Genomic DNA, 22,486 nt, shown 5'->3' with positions numbered 1-22,486 from the left:
TAAAATTCTGAGCATGAATTAACTTGTGTAATCTTCATTAAAAAAACTCCACACCAGGAGTACCCCAGTGGCTCAACTGGTTAAGTTTCAGACTCTTGGTTTCTGCTCAGGTCATGATTTTGGGGTCCCGGGATGGGCTCTGCACCCAGCCCAGAATCTGCTCGACATTATTTCCCTCTCCCTCTGCCCCAAGTCCTGCTCTCTCTCTCTCAAATAAATAAAATCTTCAAAAAACAAAACCAACAACAAAAAAACCCCAACGACAAACTCCACTCCAAGGGCGCCGGAGGGGGGTGTGTGTGACTCAGTCGTTTAAGCTTCAGACTCCGTTTCAGCTCAGGTCTTGATCACAGAGTCCTGAGTTCAAGCCCCCCTGGGAGTCCAAGTTGGGTGTGGAGCCCACTTAAAAAGAAAAAAACAAAACAAACCCCACGCCACAGGTGAGGGCCCTGAGGCACAGAGCAGTTAAGCCACTTGCTGCGTCCCAGAACCAATCAACCGCGGGACACGGTTTGCACCCAGGTGGGCTGGGCCTGCCGGGCGCCAACTGCTGCCCGCGCTTAGGAGGCGCCGAGCGACGGTGGGAAGCGGGTCGCGTAGGTGTCGGCGCCAGTCACCGGGCCCACAGCGAAGTGCTCCTTGCTTGGCTATCTCCCTCATCAAAAGCGAGTAGCGCAGTCAAGGACCGCGGAGGCCGCACCTTTTCCCGGCCCTCGGGCTGCAGGTTACACGCGTCTCCGACAGCCACAGGACCCGTGGCGCGCGGCGCCCTGGGCGGGGCCGGGCGGGGCGGGGGCGGGACCTGACGGCAGCCCCGCCCCGTCCTGGGCCAGTTAACTGGCGGCCGAGCGGCAGGCGCTGACTCTGCGGTGCCGCGGTCGGTGGGGCTGGCGACCTGGCAGCCACAGCCATGGCTACGGTGCGGGAGAAGGCGGCGGCGCTGAACCTGTCGGCTCTCCATAGCCCGGCGCAGAGGCCTCCGGGTAGGTGCTGAGGCCCCCTGTCCGGGGTGTGTAGGGGGTCTCGGGCCGGCCTGGGCTGGGGGGCGCTGGCGGAGAGGGGCTCAGGCTGCGGTTCTCGCGCTGGACCGGGACCCCGCAGGGTCCAGCGCGTCGGCGCAGCTGTAACCACTCGGGCGGGTACCTCTCGGTGTCGGCGAATTGGATCCCTCTCCGGCGGGTGGGCTTCGGCCGGCAGACCCCGCCGCCCTCACAGCTCAGCTTTTACTTAGTTCCCCAACTTGAACGTCGCCGCGCGCTCGTCAGTGGCCCGCCGCGTGCCAGGCGCTCTCACTCGGTCTCCAGACCCGCTCCGCGGCGTTACGCGTAGCGAGTATCTCCGGACCGCGATGGCTCTTCGCCTTCTGTCTCAAGCGCGAACCGCGGCCCACAATATGGCCAGGGACCGAGCGCTTCTCTTGCCCACTCTGTTCCCCAGACTTCCTGGGAGTGATGAGTGTTTTTTGTTCGATGGGAAGGAACTTGGCATAAAAAGTATTTATTCGTTAAATTTTCTGGATAAGGAGTATTTCAGTGAATAGAAGTTTTGAACTTTTTTTTTTTTTTTAATGGTTTTGTGACCTTAGGAGAGAACTTGGTGAACTCTGCCACCAGCTTAATCGTATCTTTGGGGACAGCTTGCTTAGCCTTTTGCTTTCTTTGAATATCCAAACAAATGAACGGAAGGGATAACCAATTCTAAATTCTGATCCTAGCATATTACAACTCAGTAAGTAAAGATATTCACACAACACAGCATTTTTTTTCCCCCTTTCTAGAACAGATACAACTTTCTCCCTTTCTGTATCTGCTGTGTGGGCTGTTGGTTCCCCATCCGGCAAAAACGTTTCCTTTGGAAAATACCTACTAGTGAAATTGACTCCTTCCTCAAGATGAACAGTAGTCAGTGAATTGACTCAGGTCGTTTGGGTCCATCTCAATGGTTCCAGTCTTGTGTCGACTTACAATTACTAATACTCCTTTTAATCTTCAAAATGCCAATAAATTGTGATAGAGAGCTACTTTTCTAAGCACAATCATAATATTGACCTTTTCCCCACCAATTTAAAGGATCAGATAAGCGTATGATGGCTACATTCAGAATTTCTCTTACATTGTGAAGAGAAGGGATTCATTCATCATTTGAGAATTCAAAATTGGAAACAGTCTTGGGAAGTCTACTCTCTGAGTGAAAGCAATTGCCAGCTTTTAAGTGATTAGAACCGTAGCACCCTGTCTTCTCTAACAGCTGAAATACCAGTTCTGAGCTTTGGGCATTTGTGAACAGGTTCTTAGATGGCATAAGGGAGTATGTATCTTCAAAATTAAGTAGGCGACTCTCCAAGGGAAGAGCTGAGGTGCTGGTAAGCAGATCTAAACCCAAGGAAAAGACCAGTTTCCTGCCTGGCAGGTGCAGTGGGCAGAGAAGGGCCCACTGCCTTTTCTCATTTGTTTTGCTTGCTAGAGTTGGAACTCTACCTGTTAGCATTTGTTAATCCCTCTTCCACCCTTGAGTTCCCTGTCACAGTCCCAGGGAGCACAGTAATAGGAGCCTGTGCTTCTTAGTTCCTTGCAACTGGCTCTCTGTGTGCTGCCAGCAGCTTTGTACTCTTCATTCTCTACTGAATAGTTACTCTTTCCACACCTAAAGGGGCTGTAGTGACCAGGGGACCTGATTTATGTAGAAGAAATGAATGCTATAAGCTAGCCATCAGCACTTGAAGATATTTGCCTTTCAATATAGACAAGAAAGTGGTGTGTTATCCTGTTATCCCTTCATACTGTAACCTAATTCTTTGAATTCACCTGGTATCACTTTTCCAGGGAGCTCAAAGTACTTCCCATATGCTGTCTCATTAATCTGTCTCAATTAAAGTAGGGACCAATGCCTACTTTTGTGGATACTTCTCTTAGCCTGTTTTAAAATTGTTCTTATTAGAAAAGATTTCTTTTACATCCTTTACCTACTTGGGTTTAGCCTGACATCTCTAATACCACACAAGAGAAAAGCAAACTTTGGACTACCAAAACCAATATACAGTAAAAGCATTGCGTATTGCTCTCAGTGTCTAGCAGGGTTTTCCCACTCAGTCACAGCTGCCTATTTGAACACCCAAATCTCAGTTCTCTACATTTATCCTTTTTCATAAGGTTTTGGTTAATGTCCAGTAGATTAGTTGTTTTCTTTTGTCTTGGCAGTTCTGTGAGTAATGTTTTAAAACCTCTTAAAAAAAAATTCTTAAAATTCTCTTTAATCCGGGGCACCTGGGTGGCTCAGTGGGTTAAAGCCTCTGCCTTCTGCTCAGGTCATGATCTCAGGGTCCTGGGATTGGGCCCCACATCAGGTTCTCTGCTCAGCAGGGAGCCTGCTTCCTCCTCTCTGCCTGCCTCTCTGCCTACTTGTGATCTCTGTCTGTCAAATAAATAAATAAAATCTTTTAAAACAATTCTCTTTAATCCTAAATGACTTAGGATTTTTTAAAAAAAATGTTATTTATTTGAGAGAGAGCGAGCATGAGAGAGCGAGCGAGCATGAATGGGGGGAGGAGCACAGGGAATGGGAGAAGCAGGCCTCCTGCTGAGCAGGGAGACCAACTTGGGGCCTATCTCAGGACCCTGGGATCACAACTGGAGCTGAAGGCAGATGCTCATGACTAAATGACTTAAGATTTATTAGGATTTATTTATTATTTTCTGAGGAAGAGTTAAATCCTCTGGTATGTGACACATCTTGTCTTAATCTGCTGGCAGAATTTATTTATTGAATTCTGTTTAAAGCCTGACGTCCTCAGGTGGTACGAATAGTTAAAGGATAAACTCTGAAGGTAGAGACTGTCCCCTTAGTTCAGCTCATACTTATGAGCTGAAGTTCCATACTTTACTCAGATTTCATTAATTTTTGCCTAATGTTCTTTTTCTGTTCCAGGGTCCCATTCAGGATATTATATTACAGGGGCTCCTGGGTGGCTCAGTCAGTTAAGCATCTGTCTTTGGCTCAGGTCATGATCCCAGGGTCTGGAATGGAGCCACACATCAGGCTCTTTGCAGAGCAGAGCAGGGATCCCGATTCTTCCTCTCCCACTCCCTCTGCTTGTGTTCCCTCTCGCTCTCTCTCTCTGTGTCAAATAAAATCTTTTAAAAAAGGAGGGGATATCATATTACATTGAATCTTTAGGCTCTTCCAAATTGTGACAGTTTCCCACTCTGTTTGGAGTTACACGTCTGTTCATTGCTGAGTACTGATGGTAGCCACTTAGCGTATATTGTCTCCTGTGATCCTCACGGTAACTGAGGGAAGTGGACCTAGCTCTTGTTTTGCAACAGAAAAGTTAGGCTGTTTGGCCAGGATTGCATTATTAGTAAATGATGGGGCCGAGAATAGAAATCAGGTATCTGGGACGCCAGAACTCATGCTTTGGTCTTACTCTTTGTATCCACAGAAAAGAGCGCTGTGCCTGCTGCATTAACACAAGTTTTCATATCCTAATACTGTTCAGTTAACCCACACTTTCTGAACTGTGGGCACTATTGACATTTTCTCTGTTGTGAGGGCTGGCCTGTGTTTAGCAGTGTCCCTAGCCCCTCTGCTCACTAAATGCCAGTAGCACTTCCCCTTCCTCAGCCTGGGACAACCAAGAATGGCTCCAGACATTGCCAGGTATCTAGGTAACTATAAAATCATTCACTAAGAACCACTGCATTAACTCTCCTTTAAAAATTTTTAGTAGTTGGCAATCATCTACCACTCACAAGTATTGAATATCCAAATCTATTATGTGAGGCAGTCTATAAGGCAATTAAATAATTTGAACTTTTGTGAATTGTAAGGACATTTGAAAAAAAGGCATTAGGGGCGCCTTGGTGGCTCAGTGGGTTAAGCCTCTGCCTTCAGCTCAGGTCATGGTCTCAGAGTCCTGGGATCGAGTCCCATTGGGCTCTCTGCTCAGAGAGTCTGCTTCCCCCCCCCGTCTCTGCCTACTTGTGATCTGTCTGTCAAATAAATAAAATCTTAAAAAAAAAAAAAGGCATTAACTTGCTGTCCAAGTTTTGTGAAAATTGCCTAACATGAGCTATCTGAATTCTTTTTTTTTTTTTTTCCTGTGGGGTAGGGGCATTCTAAAGCCCAAGAAGGAAAAGGAGATTGTTACATGTTCATTTAGAAGTAGCATTTTTTTTTTCATAATTCTCTGCATTTACCTTGCACTGGGATCCACTTTTGTAATGTGTGTATGATCTTCTCAGGCGAATAATCCTACTAATTTGAAGTGACTATAGAATTGTTTATGTCCTTAGGTCGGTTTCACCAGCAGGGCTGTGGGAGGTTTGTTCTGCAGATCATAGCTGAAGCTGATTATCCCTTTGTAACTTCTGAATAAGTGTAATTTCTTGACATGTCTGCCTTATGACTTGATCTTTTAAGGAATTATTTCAATAACTTGAGTATTTAGTGTGTATTTGTAGAAGGGAAGATACTAGTATTACACATATATATCAGAGTTCAGTATCAGAAATTTAACTTCTTTTTATGGTTGGTAAACTTTTTTGGATAGATTTCAAATACATGCAAAGGACAGGTCTTCGTTTTGAAAAGTAAGTATGGCTTTCAAGCAAATAAAGATGAGTGCTTGAAGAATGAAAGCTTTCAAGCAAATAAAGATGAGTGCTTGAAAAATGAATGTTAACTAACCTAGATTTATATAGGGCTTATGAGCACAGTATGTTATAGATCTAGTTTAAAACAATTTCTGAGCCTCTTGTTAGGCCACCTTCCAAAAAGCTTTTTATAAGGTCACATTTGTTCCTATTCCTCATTTCTTACCATATTTTCTGTGGTGTTCAGTGTCCATATCTAAATGGAAATGGGTAGAATTTCAGTCTCTGAAATCCTATAATCAGATGTTTAGACCTGAAACCAATCTTAAACACAGTGTTCAGCTCTTGTATCAGTGAATGAAGAAACCAACCTATAGAGGTTAATTCTCTTATCCCAGGTCATCACAGCTAATGTCTAGACTCTTTGATCCTTTCATCATGATGCTTTTAGAACATTTGTGACCAAAGGAAGCATCAAGGCACAGATAGTGCTGAATCTGATTTTGTTAATTTATTTATTTTAGAGAAGGGGGAGAGAGTGGGTTGGGGCAGGAGCAGAGGATGAGAGAGAATCTCAAGCAGGCTCCATGCCCAGCACAGAGCCCCATGTGGGGCTCCCTCTCTCAACCCTGAGCTCATGACCTGAGCCCAAATCAGGAGCCAGATGCTTAACCGACTGGGGCACCTGGTTTAAGGTGAGCATCACTAGTAATTAGATAGTGATGACTTTTAAAGAAATGTCTAGCTCATATGCAAGTAAGGGCTGGGGACAAGCTGAAGCTGAAATTTGATGCTAGACTTACAAAGCACTCTTTGTCTACTTCTGGTCTCTTGAATCCTGTTCAGAAGTCACAGTAATTTGTCTCACTGGGCCGTGGTCTGCTATACCCATATTCACTTCAACTCTTCGATGATGATGAATAAGTTTCAGACCAGCATGTGGGGGATCTATGTTCAACTGGTGAAGTCAGCATTAAAAAAACAGGTTATCCTGGTGTGGGTTTTGGCACATGTACTTGTCAAGTGCAGGTTATGTTATGTATTAAAGTATTTGTATGAACATGAGCTGGTTTGGGTCTGTGGGTGGTGATGCTTAAGGGGAAATATCCCAGGTTGCAGTGTTGGGAATTAATGGTCAGTGAGAACAGAGGGGACCTGAAAGGGCTGAATTGTATCCTGCCTAGAGGACTCTGGAAACATTGTGTGGCACAGAGGTGCCTACTATCCTGCTCTAACCTGTTCTTTAATCTTTTATACTGTTATCCAACCTGTAGAACTTCCTGATTTCCCATATTTAAGCAGCAAGTTAATATGCGGAAATTTATTCTTCTTACTTCCCCTCTGAGGATTAGCCTTTGTCACTGAAGCTGTGTATCCCCTCCCTCCTACCCCCTTCTGTTGTCTTGTTGATCTCTAATTAGTAAGTGACTCAGCCTCAATTTTTAGGATTTTTATACTTACCTACTTGTAGCTCAACTCTTAGGACTGAGGTGTTTCAAATTTAATATCATTACCAGCTAGAAGTCTATTTCACTGCTACTTAAAAGGCCCTCTGATCTCTACACGTTTGAATCTTATTTTCCTCTCCTCTCCTACTCCTGTGTACTGTGGCTTGTATGTATTATAGAATTTATGATATCCTACTTTATTTTAGGACTAATGGCTGTGGCATTTATTTATTGGTTTATTTAATGATTGCCTTTTTTTTTAAGGTTTTATTTATATATTGGGGGGGATCATCAGTTGGGGGGGGCAAAAGGAGAGGGAGAGGCAGACTCCCCACTGATCAGGGAGGCTGATGCAGGACTCGATCCCAGGACCTTGAGATCATGGTCTGAGCCGAAGGCAGGTGCTTAACCAGCTAAACCACCCAGACGCCCATGGCTGCTGTTTTAAATAGCTTTGTTAAGGGTTCACAATCTTTTTTTTGGTGAGGGGGAGGGCTCACAAATCTTTAAGTTTTTTGTTTCTTCTGATATCATTGGCTCACTTAAAGCTCTTTCACTTAATCCTAGTCTTCAATGAAAAGTTGATGCTAAAACCCTCTGGTGATTTAATATATTTGCATTTGAGAACTAGAAAAAGCATATATTTACTACCTGTGAAACTGGGTTTGTTTAACTCATGAGCCTCGATTTCCTCAAAATAAGATTATTAACAACTATTTCAGAGAAAGTTTATCAGGATTCAATAAGAGAAGGCAGAGCTTTTCATATTTACTCAAACATGAGTTGTTATTAATAACAGTGAATATTTGGAAAGGCTAAAGATCAGACATTAAGTTCATTTAAATCTCAGCTATGATCTCTAGTATTTTAAGAAGTTAAGAATATTAACTGTGAGGGCGCCTGGGTGGCTCCGGGGGTTAAAGCCTCTGCTTTTGACTCGGGTCACGATCTCAGGGTCTTGGGATTGAGCCCATCATCGGGCTCTCTGCTCAGCGGGGAGCCTGCTTCTCCCCCTCTCTCTCTGCCTGCCTCTCTGCCTACTTGTGATCTCTCTCTCTCTCTGTGTCAAATAAATAAACAAAATCTTAAAAAAAAAGAATATTAACTATGAACACTCCTTTTATTTAGTTATTGTGGCTGGAAACAGTGCAGCTACTCCTGGGTTCTAGACACCAGGAATGAGCTGGACAGGTTTTAAGATTTCATCAAATGCTCCATTCTGGCTCTGTTCAGTAGATATTAAATACTGTGCCAGTAGTAAATCTCTTACTGGTGTGGTTTATCTAATTGATTCTCCATAATTCAGTCCTTAAAACTGCTCGCTCACATGATATTTGGAAAACTAGCATCAATTACTGCCTTCTTTGTTTGTTACTGGATTCTGAAGTATCTTGAATTTTAAAATATAAAAACAGGGGCGCCTGGGTTAAAGCCTTTGCCTTCGGCTCAGGTCATGATCTCAGGGTCCTGGCATCAAGCCCCACATGGGGCTCTGCTTAGCAGGGAGCCTGCTTCCTCCCTTCTCTCTCTCTGCCTGCCTCTCTGCCTACTTGTGATTTCTCTCTCTCTGTCAAATAAATAAAATCTTAAAAATAATAAAATAAAATATAAAAACAGTCTTGCTGATTATTTTAAACCAACATAATAATTGAGATAGTTAAATTACCCATCTACTTTTGGTACAGGAAGTATACAAATAGTAAAGGATTTTATGTGTATGCCTGCGTGTATGTTAGTAATTTTCATGGTGAAGATGTTAATTTCTAGTAGCTACGAAATGACACTGTAAGTGAATACAGTGTAATGGCCCACTGGGATTCTTTTATTATAATATAAAAGACTGAATGACCTACTTAAAATTTATGACCCTAGCACATTAAATGGAGTTTTATTGTCTTTAGGAACTCAACTTTACCTTCATCTCATACATTCTATTTTTTCTAAAAAGGCAGGAAGGTAGTTTCAGGTAGCAGTTTCTTTGGTTATAGCTCCCCTCATTCCTTATATTTGTGCTGATGCTTAGTTTTCCTTTTTACATGACCTTAAGGGACATAATAAGTTTTCAACTTCTCTGTCAGAGTATCCTAAAAATATAGGAAGTAATACACTTAACAAAACTGGGGGCTTAAAAATTAGAACCACTGTGTATTCCGAGGATCACTGAAAGGTATAACACAAAAAAAGGCATACTCTCTGTTTATGTAAAAAGAGAGCAAGCCAGGGTGCCTGGGTGGCTCAGTGGGTTAAGGCCTCTGCTCAGGTCATGATCCCTGGGTCCTGGGATTGAGCCCTGCATTAAATCGAAAGCATCAAATAGAATCAGGCTCTCTGCTCAGCAGGGAGCCTGCTTCCCTGCCCCCTCAAACACTCCCCCCCACCCCGCCTGCCTCTCTGCCTACTTGTGATCTCTCTGTCAAATAAATAAATAAAATCTTAAAAAAAAAAAAAAAAAAAAGGCCAGCCAGCTGGCCAACGAGCTGATGATTAGCTAGACTCTGTTCCATCAGCTTATTAAAACTAAGGTCCATTTTTTCCCTCTTAATTGTTTCTCCTTTTCTTTGTAGTTTTGCCAAATATCCATTTATTACAATGAGGAAAAATGTGATAACTCTTTGAAACCATGTTTTCTTTCTTTTCTGTTTTGCTAAAATCTTGCTCAGTTCCTGTGCTTTTCCTCTCTTTGTGGTAGGCTGTGAGCTCTTGGGCAGAAGGCAGTCTTCCCTGCACAAACTACTTAACTCCTAAGCCTGCATAATAGGAAGCTTTAAAAATATTAGTTTATTCCAACTCGTGTGTGTGTGTGTGTGTGTGTGTGTATAACTATCCATCTACCTATTTACCGATAAATGCTTTTAAATGATGCAGACCATGAGCCAAATTCCAGTAGCACCTCTTACGGTATGTCTGGAAGTTACGTTTAAACTCTGTGCATCTGTTTTCCATCTCTCAAATAGACATTATATCTGCCTCATAGCATTGCTAATGGTCTAAATGTGAGGCACTTAATAGAGTTCCTGCCACATAATTCGTAACTGCCGCAAGGACCTACTTGATCTGCACTCCCCCACCCCAAAGACCATTTCCAGTCCCCTCTGATCTGACTTCCTACTGTTCTCTCCCTGGTTACCCACTCAGGCCATGTTGGCCTTGTTCCTCATCTCCTGGCCAAGCGCACTTGTTTCTCGGGCCTTTGTTCTTCCTGCTTCCTCTGCCCTTTCCCCAGATATCTGCACACCTTGCTTCCTGGTTTTACTCCGGCTTCTGCTCACATACCACCTTGTCAGATCTTTCCAGACATCCCCTCCAAAATCGTGTTCTCCTCCTCACCAGTCTTTATTACCACCACCGCCCACCCGCCCCACCCCCAGCATTTGTCCAACATCCGCATATTGTCTGTATCTTCCCACAAAGTAGGGTCCGTGAGAACAGGGACTTTGTTTTGCTCACTGATGTATCTTAGCCCGTAGAACAGTGTTCGCCATACAGTAGGCGCTACTGATGAAAAGTTGGGCAACAAGCTGACCCCATACCTGTTCCTCATTAATAACTTTGGAAATTGCCACTTTTTGCTTAAGGATTGCTTGGACCTGATTATTAATGAACAAGGTTACTCTGCGGTTTTTCCCGTTGCAGGTTTCAGTGTGGCCCAGAAACCGTTCGGAGCCACCTATGTGTGGAGCAGCATTATTAACACTCTGCAAACACAGGTGGAAGTGAAGAGGCGAAGACACCATTTAAAAAGACACAATGACTGCTTCGTTGGTTCAGAGGCTGTGGATGTCATTTTCTCTCACCTAATTCAGAATAAATATTTTGGTGATGTGGATATTCCTCGGTCCAAAGTGGTGAGAGTGTGTCAGGCACTTATGGACTACAAAGTATTTGAAGCAGTTCCAACCAAAGTCTTCGGCAAAGACAAGAAACCTACATTTGAAGATAGTAGTTGCAGCCTTTATAGATTCACAACTGTACCTGGCCAAGAGAGTCAGTCGGGCAAAGAGAATAAATTATATTCACCTTCCAGGTTCGTATGAAATGTTGGACTATCCTGGGGACATTGGCAGGCTTTCCTTTACTTTTTAGCGAGAGGCTGACCGGCTTTATGTTCTTTTGGAAACTGTAAACTAGGCTAAGGGCTGGGTCTGTGGGGATATTTGACAGGATACAGTGAATTTCTATTTGGAAATTTCTATTTGGATACAGTGAATTTCTCCTGGAATTCCTACTTATTCATATTTTATATTTAGTAGAATAATCAACAGATTTTTATTTTTTTTCCTGCTTCAATTCACAGTCGCAGTGTAAAAACATGTAAGGGGGTTTATACATACAGAACAACAGAAAAGGGGAGGGAGGGAAGAAGGGCGGAAGGGAGACAAGTGGGTTATCACTGGACTCCAGGACATGGCAGATGTGAAGTCTGCAAGGTACGTGGGACCCAGAATGCAGAGGATTTCATATGACATATGACATCACGAGTTTGCAATCAATCGTACAGATGTTGGGGAGACCACAGAAAATGACAGTGTATTTTAGAAACGTCATCCTGGCAGCCATATGGACAGCCTAACGAGGAGAGCCAGTTAGGAATCTACTGCAGCATTGCCATCTGCAGATGAGGGTACAGTGAGCTCCACTGGGGAGGAAGGAATCATGTCAAGGGGGACACTGGGGGACGGAGGGGGACACTGGGGGACGGAGCTATAGTGCCCAGTGCTTGAAATGGGTGTTGGTGATAAGTACATTAACTTGATTAATTGTCATGAAATAAAACGTTTCCCTTATATTTCTTTCAGCAAAACTTTGTAGAGGTGACCATGTAACTGAAGCTCTTCCTTTTTTTTTTTTTTTCCTAAGATTTTATTTATTTGACAGAGAGAGATCACAAGTAGGCAGAGAGGCAGGCAGAGAAAAAGGAAGCAGGCTCCCTGCCGAGCAGAGAGCCCCACAGAGCCTGATGTGGGGCTCCATCCCAGGACACTGGGATCATGACCTGAGCCGAAGGCAGAGGCTTTAACCTACTGAGCCACCCAGGCGCCCCTAACCGAAGCTCTTCTAATTCAGATCTGACCCAAAGGGTTTTAGTGTTACCAACTTTTAGTTATTTTTAATATATCATGTATCAAATTTAGTGTTATTTAGTGTTTCAAATATCTTAATGTCTTAAGTTTCAACACTCTATTTAGAAGATGATAACTTTTACCTCTCTATATAGGATGGAAATGTGAGGGTAAGATAGGGCAAAATCACTGCTTTCCAAATGCAGGTGCACATTTTTTATCTGAAACCATTGGAGGCACGTGCATGTAGAAATTTGGAACTTTGGAGGTTTTAAAAAGATAATTTTGTGCATAAACCATATATTAGATGGCCCTCCTTGATGGATCTGGGAGAGCATCTGGTAACCAAATGCAGTAATATTTCTGTGGTAAACAAAATAGTCATACTAACTGGGATAAGTAAAGACTATGCGGGCGGGACAAGTTTTGTCACCATCTGAGTTCTGAATAAACTTCAGATTTCTCACAGCTTTTGGGGTTTCAAAATTGTGTATAAAGGATTATAGGCCTATATGTGGAAAACGATGAGCCCTATCCACCAAAAAATGCCCCCAAAATAGAGACGAGTGATTAAAAACAGTAAGCTGTTAAAGTTAGATTATGTTTTAAAATTGGAGATCAAAATTTTAGTCATCAAATTACTTAAATCTGAATATTCAAAGGAAAATTTAGCATATGTGTATTTAGGCTTGAGAGAGAAGGTGGATATTTTTGTATTCTACTCTTAGAATTTGCATTTGTTGTGTTTTTGCTCTGAAATACATGAACTTTGTAGAAACTCAGCTCTCTGATAGTAAAGTATTTCTCTGAACTTACTAATAAACAGTAATTTAAAAAATAAATTCATTTTAGGTATTCAGGTGCATTATTTAAGTCATCTGATATCAAATCAGCAAGTTTAGAGGATCTGTGGGAAAATCTGAGTTTAAAGCCTACTAACTCCCCTCCTGTAAACATCTCTGCAACCTTGTCTCCACAAGGTAAGTAAAGATGATACAAGTAAGAAATAGAAGACCAACTTCAGATAAAATAAGTTATTTAAAACTTTTCAGTCTTAACCTTTATTAGAATTTAAATGTTCAGAGCACAAAGAAAGAGTACACTGTGTATTAAAGCTGTTTATATTAAGTTTTAACAGAGGTCTATTATCTTTAACAAATAGATCAGTGTTGCAACTCTTGAACACTGACTTTTGTCCTATCAGCTGGCAGAGGTTCAAATCTGCAGTGTTTTGCGTGCAGATTTTTATTTATTTAAAATATGCTCTCAGATATTTCTTTCTCTAACATTTTATTAGGTTAAATAAAATTTTGAAACTCACATTAAAACATAAACAGAACTCTTATGTTCTTCCTTGTCTGTGGCAATGGAATGTAGATTAATGACCAATTTCCACCTTCCCTCCCCCATCCCAGTTGTGGAAACCCTGAGTGGAATAATCTGGAGCCAATAGTTTCAGACCAGTTTTCAGATGGAATAATGAATCATTCTTTCTTCCAAAGTCCTTATTAACATGTTATATGACTTGATCTCTTATCTCTGCCATATTGGTTTTACAGTAAAAGAATGAAAAGAATTCCTGTCGTCCAAAGTCTGTTCTCCTACACTTTAAACAAATCTTGAATTGTTTTATGAAACCACTTCATAAATAAGATTGACTTTTTTTTCCCTCTTCTTTTTTCCTCTTTCTCTTCTCTCTCTCTCTTTTTTTTCTTTTGCCACAAATTTATACCTGAGACTTGCCTGGGCAAATAACATGGTGAGCATTTAGTAAATATTGTTTCTTTTTACTTTGTCATTTCTCCTGTGTAGTTATTAATGAAGTATGGCAAGAAGAAACAATTGGACGTCTACTGCAGCTTGTAGACCTTCCACTTCTTGACTCCTTACTCAAACAGCAAGAGGTTGTATCTAAAGTACCTCAGCCTAAGGGGCAACCTGACTTGGTCAACAGCAGTAACTATCTGGATCGAGGGATCCTCAAGGCTTACAGTGACTCTCAGTATGTGGAAATACATCTGTCTCAATAATTTGAGGGTGTTTGTAGGGAAAGTCCTAGATGGTGGTTTTCAGATAATCTTTTGCATTCTTCTGTCCACAGCATCAGATAAGCATTAGTTGCTAATTATCAGGACTTGGGAAATTGAAGAACAAAATGACCTCGGTCAAAATCAGATGTAATTTTCATCATTTTTTTAATATTCATTTTTAAAATGAGATTTATTGATTGATTGATTTGACAGAGATCACAAGTAGGCAGAGAGGCAGGCGGGGTTGCGGGGAGAGGGAGGCAGGCTCCCTGCTGAGCAGAGAGCCCTATGCGGGGCTCCATCCCAGGACCCTGGGATCATGATCTGAGCCAGAGGCAGAGGCTTTAACCCACTGATCCACCCAGGCGCCCCAGCTAGAGAGAATCTTAAGCAGGCTCCACCCTCAGCATGGAGCCGGAGGTGGAGTTAAGTCCCATGACCCTGAGATCATGACCTGAGCTGAAATCAAGAGTCTAGAACACTTAACTGACTGAGCCTCCCAGGTGCCCCGCATACCTATAATTCTTGTACAAAAAGAAATAATTTAAATCCTATTTCTATAATCAAGTATTTTAAAAGATTTTATTTTTAAGTAATCTCTACACCTGTTAAGGGACTTGAACTCACAACTCCAAGATCAAGAGTTGCATGAGCCACCGACTGAGCCAGCCAGGCACCCCATATTTCTACAATCTGAAGCAACATATGAAAATATTTTATAATTACCTTACATTTTAAATACAGAGTTATAAATTGTGCTAGAAGTGACCTTAGAGATCATCTCACCGCATCTTAACAGTGACCTTGGTGAAGCTGATGTGCAGAAAGCTGACATGAGGGGCGCCTGGGTGGCTCAGTGGATTAAGCCTCTGCTTAGGCAGAGGTCGTAATCCCAGGGTTATGGGATCGAGCCCCACATCAGGCTCTCTGCTCCCCAGGGTGTCTGCTTCCTCCTCCCTCTCTGCCTGCCTCTCTGCCTACTTGTAAGCTCTGTCTGTCAAATAAATAAATAAAATCTTAAAGAAAGAAAGAAAGAAAGCTGACATGACCTGCCCGAAGTAATGCCCCTGAGTGCTGGCAGAATTTGTTGTCCTGATTCCTAGCGGTAGAGCACAAGATTGTTCTTTTTTAAAACCGTATACAAAATACATATAAATATATAGTGCATATTACCAAATTGAGTACTAGAAGTTATTCTAGAATTCTGTTTCTTGAAAGACACTGCTTTTCTGAGGTTACCCAGTGGCATTTTAAGAGTAGGGTTTGAATTTTGATATCCTTTTCAGTTTGTCTTATAGTGGATAGCCTCTGTTTCCTCTTCAAGAAGAAAAAGGAAGATCTATGAAGCCAAACTTTTTGTCTGTGATACATGATCTAGCTGTATTTTAAAAAGAATTACACATATCTATATCTAAGTCTATGGAAATTTATCCTCATGGCAGACTTGAAAGAGGTAGTACATTAGGTACTGTGTGTATATTTGTTATTCTTTGCTTTTTAAAATAATTCAGATAATTTTTTAAAAAATAATTCTCTTCTCCCCCATAGAGAAGACGAATGGCTCTCTGCAGCAACTGACTGCTTAGAGTACCTTCCAGACCAGACGGTGGTGGACATAAGCAGAAACTTTCCTGAGCAACCAGAGAGGATAGACTTAGTGAAAGAACTTCTGTTTGATGCCATTGGCAAATATTACAGTAGTAGGGAACCTCTGTTAAATCACTTATCTGATGTTCATAATGGCATTGCAGAACTCTTAGGTAAGTAAGATCTTACTGGATACTGGAATTTGTCTTTTGGAGGAAACAGGAAAAAGGATAATAAAAAAGGAGGATAATTAAATCCTCCAAATGAACCAAAATGGCACTACTTTAAGCTCGAAGTGGATCTGGATTAATCCATGGAAAGTATGTTTATTCCAAAACTTCTAGGGCTCACTTGGAAGGAGGCTTTAGCAAGCTCTGCAATTACTTCTGGTTGGCACAGGAGAAAGCTGCCCTATTCACTGGAGGTTTAATAGGTCTAGTGTGGCAGTTCTTTTCTTTAGAAGGCTCTACCAACATCTCCACTCCCCCCACTTCATTGTCTTCAAAGTTGCAGACACTCTGCCCCGCTACCAATGAGCCAAACTCTTCCACATGGTTTGTTGAAAACAAATTGGGGGTTTCAAAGACTCCTTTCTATTTTTCTCAGGTAGAGTTGGATATATCACTACTTTATACATAGTGTACCCTTGAAATGTGTTTGATTAATGAAAAGCAGGCTGGGGATTTATTTACAAAGCCAAGAGCTTGATTTAACATCCAAAAAGGATTATACAAGGATTTAGGAGTCTGCCTTAATGGTTGACATTGGTCATGTATTGTAATTCCTAGTTGTTTTATTTGGTTTTGCTTTTGAAAATAGTTTTGAGTTAGTTTAGTGTTTTGATTCAGCTTTACCTTGAATTTTGTTCCCTTTGATAGTCATATTTGGTCAAAATTAAAAGCAGTTTTTTCTTTTGGCTGAAGTGAACGGGAAGACTGAAATAGCATTAGAAGCCACTCAGCTCTTCTTAAAGCTTCTGGACTCCCAAAATAGAGAAGAATTTAGAAGACTACTGTATTTCATGGCTGTTGCAGCACATCCTTCTGAATTTAAATTACAGAAAGAAGTAAGTGTTTTGTCTAAATGTGAATTGTATTCGAGTAGTCTTAATACTTACAGGACTCACATGTCAAATTATTTCACACTGGCATCAAGTATGCTGAAATGAGTAGTAGCTATTAATATCCAACATTGCCTCTTCTATTAAACTCATTTTATTTATTTATTTATTTGAGAGAGAGAGGTCACAAGTAGGCAGGGGCGGGGTTGGGGGGGAAGCAGGCTCCCTGCTGAGCACAGAGCCCAATGCCAGGCTTGATCCTAGGACACTGAGATCAAGACCTGAGCTGAAGGCAGAGGCTTAACCCACTGAGCCACCCAGGTGTCCCTATGAAATTCATTCTTTTAAATATACACTGTTGGGTATGTTTTTATTTTTATAGAGTGACAACCGAATGGTTGTGAAAAGGATATTCTCAAAAGCGATTGTTGACAATAAAAATTTATCCAAAGGCAAAACTGATCTTCTCGTACTCTTTTTAATGGACCATCAAAAAGATGTTTTTAAGGTAAAATTCTGAAAGTAGTTAAACTGAGTTTATGTAGTAGATAACTGGATTAAAATCATTTGAATAATCTCTTGTGTCCCTTCTCTCTCTCTCTCTCTCTCTCTCTCTTTTTTTGTTTTGTTAAGATTCCAGGAACTCTACATAAAATTGTTAGTGTTAAACTCATGGCCATTCAGAAAGGAAGAGATCCAAATAGAGACACAGGTAATCTGAGAAATACAATTTTCATGATCTTCCAAAGGCAAATTTCTAGTATTTATTTGTAAGTGTTTTGTTGTAAGTAGTTGCACTTCAGCTAGACTTTAAAACTCCTCAGAGTTATCCAGACTTAGCAGAGAGTGTCCTTATGTCAAAAAGGTAAGTTGTCAACTAGGTAAGAGACTCAGCGGTGTTTAGCATCTTCAGTGCATTTTACAAACTGGGGAAAAAGAATATAAATGTAAAAATATTGTTTTTTTATTTTAAATCTGAGGAATAGATTAACTGAACTTTTTACTTTTAATCTTAAAGGATACATATATTGCCAGAGAATTGATCAAAGTGATTATTCTGACCATACACAGAAGACAACCAAGGATGAACTAATGAATTTACTAAAGACTATTGATGAGGATTCAAAATTGTCTGCCAAGGAGAAGAAAAAATTGCTAGGTCAGTTTTATAAGTGTCATCCAGACATCTTTATTGAGTATTTTGGAGACTGAGTTTTTAATGTCTGTATATAACTTATGTATTTTAAGAATAAATTATGTATCCTAAATATCTAATCACATTTGTAATTTTAAATGTTCTAAATATGAAATTGTACTTAATAAAACATGTTTTATATAACCTTCCGTGCCTGAAACTATTAGATGGTGTATTGCTGTTAGGTATTGACTTCTTTAAGGTGAGCTGATTTGTAAGTACTGTGCCCAGTACTTTATGGAACATCATAGGAATTTAATTAGACGACATTGCAGTGTTTACTTAACAAAGCATTAAATAGTAAGGAAGTCTGTAATTACAAGTTAATAAGAGTGTGGTTTTTACCTTGAGAGGTACTCCTTAAAAAGGTGCAAGATAGAAACTCGGGCTATGATAAAGTGAATTTGCTAATTACCATAAAGAGTAGACAAGTCAGAAATTGAACTGTCCTAATGATTTCAAAAACTTCATCTTTTAAAATTTATTGTGGGAAAATTCAAGCATGTATAAAAATGGGGAAGAATAGAATAATAGAATAACTTGTACTCATTTTCCAGTTTCAACAAGTGGCAACTCATGGCCAATCTCATTTAATCTATATCCCCACGCCTTCCTTGCTCCCACCCTCGCAAACTTCAGACGTCATATCACTTCATCTATTAAATTTCAGAATGCATGGCTAAAAGAAAAGGACATTTAAAAATAACCTCAGTATCATCATTATGTACATGCAAACCCACAATTTCTTAGTACCATCAAATATGCAGTCAATAGTCACATTTTCTGATCTCAAATGATGTTGACAGTTAATTCCAAGAGGGATCCATTAAGGTCCATAAGTTGCAATTGCTTAATGTGCTTCTTAATTCTCTTTTAATTTATATGTTCTTCTTTTAACTCCTCCTTTTTCCTCCTCCTCTTCTCTGCTTTTCTCATTAAATAAAAATTGGTCAGTTCTTGAGTTTCTCCACAGTCTGGATTTTGCTAATTGTAAGCCTATGCTATCTTTTACCATGTTCCTCTCATATCCTGTACTTAACTGTGAACTGGTGAAAATCTTCACTTTTTTTTTTTTTTTTTTTAGTTTATTTATTTGAGACCGAGAGAGATCACAAGTAGGCAGAGAGGCAGGCAGAGAGAGGGGGAGGAAGCAGGCTCCCCAATGAAGGGCTTGATCCCAAAACCCTGGGATCATGACCTGAGCCAAAGGCAGAAGCTTTAACCCACTGAGCCACCCAGGCTCCCTCTACTTAGACTTTTAAGGAGGTGTAGGGAGGGGCATCTGGCTGGCTCAGACCTGAGAGTGTGTGACTCTTGGTATCAGGTTCTGAATTCAAGCTCCACATTGGGTATAGAGCTTACTTAAAACCAAACCCTAAAAGAGAAGTAAGGAAAACTTAGATGCGCCAAAATGCTAGCATGTCAGTCTTTTATTTTCTAACATCTGATACTGATAGTCTTCCAATGGGAGAAAGTTGAGGACTCTCCAGTGTGTCTGTGGTCCCAGTCCTCCTAATAAAGCAGGGAATAACTGTCAGGTTTTCTTGTTTTCCACTTTTGTTTTTATAGGCAAGGGAAGGCAGCTGTCTTTCCTATGTGAAAAAGAGAAGATAAGCTGGTTCATGATTTAAGTGTGAGGAAGTTTGCAGAAACTACAGAAAGTGTGGGGAGACCTTACTCAGAGCGGGGAGGTAGTTCTTGCCCAGCTGCACATTCGAATCACCGGGAAAGCTTAACAGTTCCCTGGCTTCACCCCTGCAGTCTCAGATGATCCTTTTAGAACTCCTGCCCACCCCACCCCACCCCACAGGAGATTCTAAGAGGTAGTCAGGGTTGAGAATAATCTAGAGACAATACATTAATACAGAGCAACTGTGTGTACACTCTGACTTGCAACCTTTACTTGGCACATAATTGAATGATTATTTGGCAAACAAAACAAACACTTCTCCTTTAGGGGAAGCAGAACTAACTGTCTAGTGATTATATTTATGTTCCTAGAAGCAGTGGCATCCTAACAATCATTTCATGGAAAATTCTAGCAAGATCAGTTTACCTCAAACTTCCTAAGCAAGGGTAGAATAAAGTTTTAAGAAAAATTGGTCCTGTTTACTGCAAGCATGGTCAAAGTTTTAAAGGGTGGGGGTCCTGTGCTACCCTGAATGCTGGGGGCACCCTGTATCAGTAGAACTGCCAGCTGCTTGCTGTGCACCCTCATCCACTCTTCTATGATCTCCCACTGGGGACCCAGCCCCACTTAGACACCTGATGGTAAGTGACTGAGCCTTGCCATCACCTTAGCTGGGTAGACTGGGGCTAAGCACTGATCCAAGGACAGCTTGCCTATAGGCAAATGACTGATTTTGCACAAAAACCAGCTTGGCCAAGAAAATTCTATATAGAAAAATCCAAAGTAGGTGGGAGAAACAACTAAGAAAACAGAGAAACCAGTCTGTGATTCAGAGGAGTGCAGGAGATGGCAGCAAAAAGCAGAGGTGTGATGGGAGCCATCCTGTGTGTCTTGGGGAGATGATCGAACAGTCTGGCTCTTTTTTTTTTTTTTAAAGATTTTATTTATTTGACAGACAGAGATCACAAGTAGGCAGAGAGGCAGATAGAGAGGAAGGGTAGCAGGCTCCCTGCTGAGCAAAGAGCCAGACTCGGGGCTTGATCCCAGGACCCTGGGATCATGACCTGGGCCGAAGGCAGAGGCTTAACCCACTGAGCCACCCAGGTGCCCCAAACAGTCTGGCTCTCTTGAACAGCTGCTGGCCTTCTCCTTCCAAACCCTAAGTAGTCTTGCAGTGAGCTCCCTTAATTTTGAAGTAGTTTGAGTTTCTAGTGCTTGCAGCCAAAAAAAATCAAACAAGGTCTCAATGTTTTTCATATTCAAAGGAAACAATCCTAAATATATCAAAAGATAACAAGTAACCACCACAAGTCAAATCAATGGTTTTGATATTGTAACAACATCCCCTCCACAAGTGAAAATTGTTTATATTAATCCTTCAAGGAAGGTAGTGGACTCTCTCTAGGGGTGTGGATGTGGTTGGGGGGAGAGAGGGTGGATCTCTTTGGGGAGGTGGTTCTTGCCGGGCTGCACATTCGAATCAGCTAGAAAGCTTAACAGTTTTCCCGTGGCATCATCTGCAGAGTTTCAGATGATCCTTTGAGAAGGCCCACACTCCCAGACTATTTTAGGGAGTAGTCAGGGTGGAGGACACTAGTCCAGAGACCCTATGGTATATTAGTCCGGACCCTGCAATGAGAGCTTAATGTTTTCTTGATGAATCTTTATTCCAGTTAGTTGAGTATCTTAAGGGTTTTTTTTTTTTCCCTCTCCTAAAGTGAATCCTCATCTGAGGACTTCAACGTGCGTGTGTATTTAAGAAAAAAATACCTAATGTTCTAGTTCGTGAATGACTTGAAGGTGTGCTGTCCTCAGCCTTCAATACTTTAGGAATAACTGCCCACATGTTATCTATTTAGTAGTGTTTGAAAGCACTAATTTCACATCATCTTGCTTTCCTGCTTATTTAAATTTAAGGTTTATAGGCTACAGGTAGGAGACCCGGTTATTACCTTCGTTTTGTTTAATTAAGGCATGCATGACTTATGCTCAGTCTTATAGCATCTTTACAAATGAACAGTTAAGAATCACATAGCTTTTATTTTTTAATTTTATGTACAAAAACGATCTCTGTTCACGTAGTTTGCTATCGTGCCACTAAAAGGTAAGAAAAGCATGTGGGTGTTTTTTTTTTTTTGGAGCAGCCTCCAGTCCAGTGCCCAGAAAATCACGGCCCCCACTACCTGTGATGAGGGAGATGAGACTCCAAACGGGCTTGTCTTAGCACGATATTTTCTTTTTCTAGAAAACAGTTCATAAAATGCACCAAGCGCTCACTTTTGTTTATGTTACCTACGCGGAGCTGAACCCACAAGGGAACCGTCCGTCCCCTTCCCTCGCGTCTCTTCGGGCTGAAGTCTGGCTCTATCGACAACGTGTAGCGACCACTCAGATAAATGAGAGGACCCCCAAACCAAAATCAGTCTGTGCCGTTAAAGTGAGGCTGGGCTATCCAAGTGGTTGGCATGGCTTTTTTTTTAAGCAGCCGAAATGAGGCAGAATAATAAACTACGTGCCGCTACAAAATATGAGGATAATACTGATGTTTGAAAACCCGGGCAGGAAAGGCTTTGAAAGAGGTTGCGAATAAGCGGCCTTATTCTTTCATTGGACAGACTCCTCGCAGGCTCTACCACGTGTTCCTCTCCCGCCTCACACTCTCATTGCGGCGCCCACCTTTCCGTACGAAAACATGGCGCCGCCCTGCGTGGGGCGGGCACGACCTGTCTCCGAGCCACCGCCCGCTTGAGCCCCGCCGGCCGACTCGGAGCCTACCTCTCGCATCTCCGTACGGAAACATGGCGCCTCCCGGCTCAATCCCCCGCCCACCGAGCCCCCTCAGCCCGCACCGGACCGCGCCTCCCGCTTTTCCGTACGAAAACATG

General features: G+C 41.7%; 1 protein-coding gene across 1 annotated transcript; it reads left to right on the top strand.

Annotated features, from left to right (window-relative positions):
• Window positions 1-837: 837 nt before the first annotated feature.
• DEPDC7 (DEP domain containing 7) lies at window positions 838-18,116 on the top strand. The gene is made up of 9 exons (XM_059388432.1): window positions 838-983; window positions 10,673-11,063; window positions 12,952-13,079; window positions 13,912-14,101; window positions 15,678-15,889; window positions 16,640-16,782; window positions 17,159-17,284; window positions 17,410-17,488; window positions 17,795-18,116. Exons 1-9 carry the CDS (start codon window positions 911-913, stop codon window positions 17,986-17,988), a joined length of 1,536 nt encoding a protein of 511 aa, XP_059244415.1. The 5' UTR covers window positions 838-910; the 3' UTR covers window positions 17,989-18,116.
• Window positions 18,117-22,486: the final 4,370 nt, after the last annotated feature.

This window comes from Mustela nigripes, chromosome 1 (genome assembly GCF_022355385.1).
Source record: "Mustela nigripes isolate SB6536 chromosome 1, MUSNIG.SB6536, whole genome shotgun sequence".
Classification (NCBI taxonomy): domain Eukaryota; kingdom Metazoa; phylum Chordata; class Mammalia; order Carnivora; family Mustelidae; genus Mustela; species Mustela nigripes.
This window is presented reverse-complemented; position numbering and strand designations above follow the sequence as displayed.

Coding starts and splice junctions, on each gene's coding strand:
- DEPDC7 (XM_059388432.1), top strand. CDS start 911: ATGGCTACGGTGCGGGAGAAGGCGGCGGCGCTGAACCTGTCGGCTCTC. Junction 14,102..15,677: donor AAGGCTTACAGTGACTCTCA/GTATGTGGAAAT, acceptor TCTCCCCCATAG/AGAAGACGAATGGCTCTCTG. Junction 17,489..17,794: donor AGATCCAAATAGAGACACAG/GTAATCTGAGAA, acceptor TTAATCTTAAAG/GATACATATATTGCCAGAGA.